The sequence below is a fragment of the Quercus suber genome, unplaced genomic scaffold, assembly GCF_002906115.3.
Source record: "Quercus suber isolate HL8 unplaced genomic scaffold, Cork oak 2.0 scaffold_374, whole genome shotgun sequence".
NCBI lineage: Eukaryota > Viridiplantae > Streptophyta > Magnoliopsida > Fagales > Fagaceae > Quercus > Quercus suber.
This window is the reverse complement of record NW_027069826.1, coordinates 649,274-655,254: the sequence shown is the minus strand read 5'-3', so window position 1 is coordinate 655,254 and position 5,981 is coordinate 649,274. Positions and strand designations below refer to the sequence as shown.

At 38.0% G+C, this 5,981-nt stretch overlaps 1 protein-coding gene across 1 annotated transcript; it reads right to left on the bottom strand.

Moving 5' to 3' along the window:
* Window positions 1–793: 793 nt before the first annotated feature.
* On the bottom strand, window positions 794–5,745 carry LOC112010222 (amino acid permease 6). The gene is made up of 3 exons (XM_024042566.1): window positions 5,737–5,745; window positions 1,866–2,093; window positions 794–1,219 (listed from the first exon to the last, which is right to left on the bottom strand). Exons 1-3 carry the CDS (start codon window positions 5,743–5,745, stop codon window positions 794–796), a joined length of 663 nt encoding a protein of 220 aa, XP_023898334.1.
* Window positions 5,746–5,981: the final 236 nt, after the last annotated feature.

Below are 5,981 nucleotides of genomic sequence, written 5' to 3'. Positions count from 1 at the left end.
TTAACTAAACCCTATTACCTAATTTTCAAGATATTAAAAATTATACTTCAACTAAAATTCTATATTCCTTCTCAATAATTTGTTTGTTCTTATCTAAAGCTCTTTTAAAGAATCAATAATCAATTAAAACATGAAAGTACTAGTTTTTACCTAATCAAATAACAAGTGGTGCCACCGTACCACTAACCTAACCACAAAAATGTCAGTATGGCTTTCAAAAAAACTTCGAGGATTCGATTCAAAGTACTAGAATGATTTTTCATACGTGCAGCAGAAATCCTTCCTTAATTATTATTATTATTATTTCCACAAAGCCTATTGTTAAGGCTTAGGCTCTTGGCTCATGTCTTTTTTACTTTCTAGCTTTTGGCTTCTTATTTGCTACTTTGTTTTCTGGTGTAATTATTTAGTTTTTGTTGTGTTCTGATTTGATATGTTTTGTCTTTCTTTTTTATTGAGTAAAAAAATTTGTGGGTTCAGAATCTTCAGATGGTATTATCTTATGTTCTTGGAGAGGAAATTGAACCAAAGTGTCATGTGCCAATGAAACCAGTAGCTTTAGGGGCACATGCCACTGGTTAAAGATATATTTTTGTGCTTAAATTTAGGAACCCAATGCGGAATTCCAAAACACATTATCTAAGCAAATCCCAGTAATGCATTTTCTGGAAAATATATAGTAAAAGAAAACCAATAACATGCATTTCATAAATCCTAGACTTATCAATGTACTTGTACTCGAATATCCCCTTTCCCTTCCTCCAAGGAAAACTCACTTATCCACATACACTAATTAGGAAACAGACTTGAAAGGCTGGTAGTGACTGACATCCGTGATAATGCCTTGAATGGATGCAACAATAGCAACAACAGTAATAATGAAGCAAGCCCAGCTCAACATCTTTAGCCAGAACCACTTAAGAGAAAAACTGCGGATTTTAGCCTGTGAAATGTGGACCTCTATTGGGAAATATACAGTCAATGGCCAGAATGAGGAAGCTCCTATTAAGCCCAAGACACTGTTGAAGACTGGAAATAGCATTGCGATCACAGTTGTAAAAATCACAAACACTGTTCTCCAGATGCACCGGAAAGAATTCATGTTGTAAATACCAACAAATGGAATGACAATAAGATGTTCTCTTACCATGAAGTCACTCTCTGGCCACCGGCTTTTGCACCAATCTTCCACAAGCTGGTATACTGGCTGGGAGAATACCTATACCCATGCATAATCACAACTTAATTAATTGCCAAGGAAGAAAAGAAATGAACAAGAAGAAGACCCCACATGCATGAAACAAGAGAAGATCGAAGTCTGATTAAAACATGATGCAATTCATTTACCAAGAATATATTACATTTGAATATGTTAATTCATTTGGAATGTGGACTTCACACAATTGTGATATCCAAATTTTATGAGAGAAATTATTTATCTTCTGGACAAGCAATTTACCTTTTTGTAATGGTCACTACTTATTTTAGACAAACAAGCTTTCCTCATAATTTGTTGATAAACTTGTTAATTGAGTATTAGAAACATAAAAGAAAAATCTGACGGCTGAAACATGAATTTTAATGTGGTATAGTCTACATATACATGTATAGTGAAAAGTCCTTGATAGTTTTGTCATTGTTATGTAACTTATATTTACAATGAATCTAAAGTAAAGTTTATATACTAGAGAGGCCAAAATTAGTCTTAATATTAGTTAATTTTCCTGCTTTACAAGTACACGTGTCTATAATAAATTTAGACAATGTTGGGCTATAATATCTCTAACATTGACAAAAGTCGAACCCAATCCATGCCAAATTTTAATAATTTCTAGCTAGCTAGGTTAGTCCTCTTTGAGAATTACCTGGTAAGCTCCAATAAGATGGATAACAATGCAAATATTAGCTATGTCAACAAGCCAATAAGGTTCATAAAAACCAAATCCTGTAAGAAAATTGCCAGGAGAGCGATTCCCGAATGCTGCATAGCCCAAAGCTCCACACAACACGTAAAAGACTGAGATAATTGAGACTCCAATGATGCTAGCTTTCTTCATGACTACATTCTCCGGTGGGCTTGGTTTTAGCGTATCCTGCAAGTTATGAAAGTTAAGTCTACAATATTTAGATACATTCAAGAAAATTAAATCTGATTTTCGGAATTAAGGTTTATTGATTTTATTATTTTACAAGTCTATGACAAGTACAATATATATTTTGTCACTCCTAGGGTCGCAAACAAATAACGGCAACTGCAGTATAAGACACTCTATCATATGGTGGTTGAACTAATTTGAAAAGAAATTTTTTATATGAAATACATCTCTTTTCAAGTTAATAGTTAATTGATCTTACCAAGAGTTTCTTGCCTCAATTGGTACATTCAAACGTGGATTGATCATTTAAAAATATTTTGAAGGTAATTTTGGATCTCTTTATATCTGTAAGGGTTGAGTTTGGATCTGAGCCCAAAAGGTAGAAGGATTTAGGCCCAAAGAGCCCAACACAATGAATTTGTAAAGAGTGGGCTTAGAGACTAGGCTTCAATGGATCGAACAACGCGCATAATGGATTAAAGATAGTAAGAAAGTAAAGAAAAACAAACTCTATGCAAAGAAAACCTTCCTCAGCAAAATCCGAGGAGAGTGGTCCTGAAGTATATTTCTTTTAAACTTGGATACAATTTCAGTTTTTGTTGTTACAGTGTTTTCTCTACAGATTTCCCAATCCCCTATCCCTGGAGGATCCCTCACATTATATATCTTCTTTTGGCTGATCCTGGTCCTCTATTTGTTGATTATGTAGGCCACTACTTGAATGCTTGTCCTATCAGACGCTCTCCCCAGTCTTCTATGAGTTGTGGCAACTAAGACAACACTGTTCAGGGGTCTTCTCTACATAAATACGGCCAGAGGGTTTAGTAAGGCGCAATAAATGTGGTGGTAGCTTCCATCTTTCCAATCACGTCAGGGTTAACCCACTCTCTGAATCTCTTCCTGCCTAGTGTGGCCCCCCTATGGTTTTACTGTCCGAGTGCATGGACTCCTCGGCACGGTAATGGCCTTTTCAGCTATGGGTATGACACGTGACACTATTACCTTATTTAAATTTCTGTACCCTACAATAGCCCCTCAAAACTCCAGTTTTTTCCTACGATTGGTATTTCTTCTCAAAATTTAGGACGGATAACTCCTGCCCAATTCTGCCTTCTATATAAGGCACCTAGGGGATTCATTTCTCCCACTTTCCAAATCTTCGAACTCTCAAGACTTCCCAAATTTTTGAACTTTTAAGAAGCTTCTGAAGTGACCCTTGTTCTTGTTTTCGTAAGTTTTTTCATTCTTAGGCTCTTTTCTCCTCCGCCAGTCTCCTCAGCCTTCTGTTCTCTATTTCTTTTCCTCACAAAAATTTCTTTCACTTCACCATATCCTGCTTAGACGGGTAGGTTTGCTCACCTAGTAGATTCTCTTGCTGGTATGGAGGGCTTTAGGGCCTTGTATCACATTCTCCAGGGCATTTCCCTATGGTATTGCTCTCCTGGTGAGTGGCTTACCTATAGAAGGAAAGGGGAGATCGTCATTCCCATGATCGCCTCCATAGAAGGGAGAATTATGTTTCCCATGGGTAGTGTGACTAGGGACTATCTGAACGCCCATAGGCTATACCCCCACCAATGCGTGCCCAACTTGTTTAGGGTCATTTATAGTGTAGATGCTCTCAACGAGCAAATGGCATTGAACCTTACCTGGCACGACGTTGTTTAGTTGTACGAGTGCTAGTGTGCTGTCGTAGGCAACCAAAAATAAAACCTATACTCCTAAAAATATATGTAGAAGTGCGAGTAAGGATCGTTCCCATAGAGAGTATCTAGCCTAGTTTTATACTACGTGAACAAGGAAGGGGGGGTGTTTGAGTATAATGAAAACAACTTTAAGAAAAACAACTAAGGAACAATTTAAATTAAAGTATCAAAATCAATTAAGAGAACAAACCTTGGTCCAAGTCAACATCCACCATCGGAATTTTACAACTGATCATCAATGCAAGTATATATCAGTTCACACTTTGAATATTCACCGTTTGAACTATTTTCCTATCTCTCCTTAGTTGCAGTTAATTAGAAAACAAGCGATCTAATTAACCCTAACTACTAAACAACCCAAGACAAGCGCTAAAAGTTTCATCTAATAGCAGCCTTAAGAACTAGAGAGATCGATGAAGCTAAACAACACAAACACAAGCGGTTGCATTTAATTTAGTCAAGCATTCTTCCTAAAATCTAATAATTTCTGACGCAGCAAATCATTAAATCTTGATTGCTTCACAAGTTAGAGAGATCAAACAATTACGGATTTGATATCTAACCTAGCAGTAGATTGAAACGAATAATAAACTAGTAGGCCTCCTAGTAATTAAACGAGACAATCATGAAAATAGGCACAGAAGAACATCCGATATTCAAAGCATAAATTGAACAATAAAAACAAATTAGATCTCATAGTTTTATTGATTCCGAGACTTTAGTTTCCTTCAACCAAGTATAAAAGTTTTAGCCACGCAGAGCCATGACAGAAAACTCAAAGGAGAAAATTAGAGAAGAGGGGAGAGAGAGGCATGTGTGTATCTGTGTAATTCTGATTTCTCCTCCCCTTTTACACGTTAATTCCCCATTTCCCAAGCTTACAAAATCTCCTAAAAATATTCTAAATAATTACATCCAAATCTGACTAATTAAGGAAAAATATTAAAAATAAAACAAAGTCCTAATATAACTAGGAAAGTGGTGTTTTTCAACTGGAAATTTCGTGCATCACATCTGGAACCTTCCAAAAATAAACCACATTAGGCACCAAATTTTGTGCATCACATCTGGAACCTTTCAAAATATAAGAATAATGAGTACATTTAGGCACCAAATAAATATAAAAGACTAAACATTAAGGGATAAAAATATGACATTTTGCATTCTCATCAAGTGCCATCTGCTCGTAGACTCGGGGTATTATCTTAAGTCTAGGTCTTTTGTCGTTAGGCTCATCTCGTGCCTCCCCAAATCCAACAAGGGCATGAAAGGTGACTTTCTATTCGCCTCAGGTGAATGGCATGACGGTCTTCACTGCCCAACCTAGGAGGGAGTACCAGGTGGGGTACCCTATGTTTAGGTCATTTGACACGGGACTTAGTTTTGTGGTCCCCCCCCCCCCCCCCCCCCCATTTTTGTTCCTTTAGCACTTTGTTTTCTTCTAACTGAGGTTTCGTCTTTCTAACCATGATTTTGCTTCTCGGCTATTTTCACATATATAAGACACGTGTCTCCCAACCTCAACCTTTTCAACGTCGCAGATCTCAACAGGGTGCTAAAAGTAGAGGTGTTTGTAAGCGAGGATAGAAAATTGAGAGCTGTCCACTTCATCCTCAATTTCAAGCCCTTGTCTGACAAGTTTCAGGATGTGGGCCATGCGATTAGAGCAGGTGATCCTTGGCTGGCTTGGATAGACATCTCGGTGCCCAGGTTCCTATCTCGAGAAGACATCTTGCAAGTTGAACTGCCTTCTCGTCGCTTTCCTCATGAAGTAGCTGTTCTAAGAGAAGAGACAGCCCCGTCGCGCTTGTCACTCGATGTGTAGATAGACCAGTTCCATCTTGAGGAAGACAGAGAGAGGAGTAGGGAGAGCTTGTGATCTAGGTTTCGGACTTGGAAGACAAGCCTAACAGGTCTTCGGGCTTTCGTACTACCGGGTTCATCGTTATGCACTTAGACAATAATTCAGAGGAAGAAGAAGAGGAGATGTCTTAAAATAGGAAGAGAGGTTTGCACGAGCTCTTTATAGATAGGGCCAAGGGGTTGGCACCCAAAGACGCTTCGAGGTCTCAGCCTCCTCTTCCTCTTCCCCCTCCTTCTCTTCCTCTAGTTAACCTATTTGCTCCTGCCAACCTAAAGAAGAGGAACAAGGAGAAGGAGGTGGCTGAGGAGTGGGAAT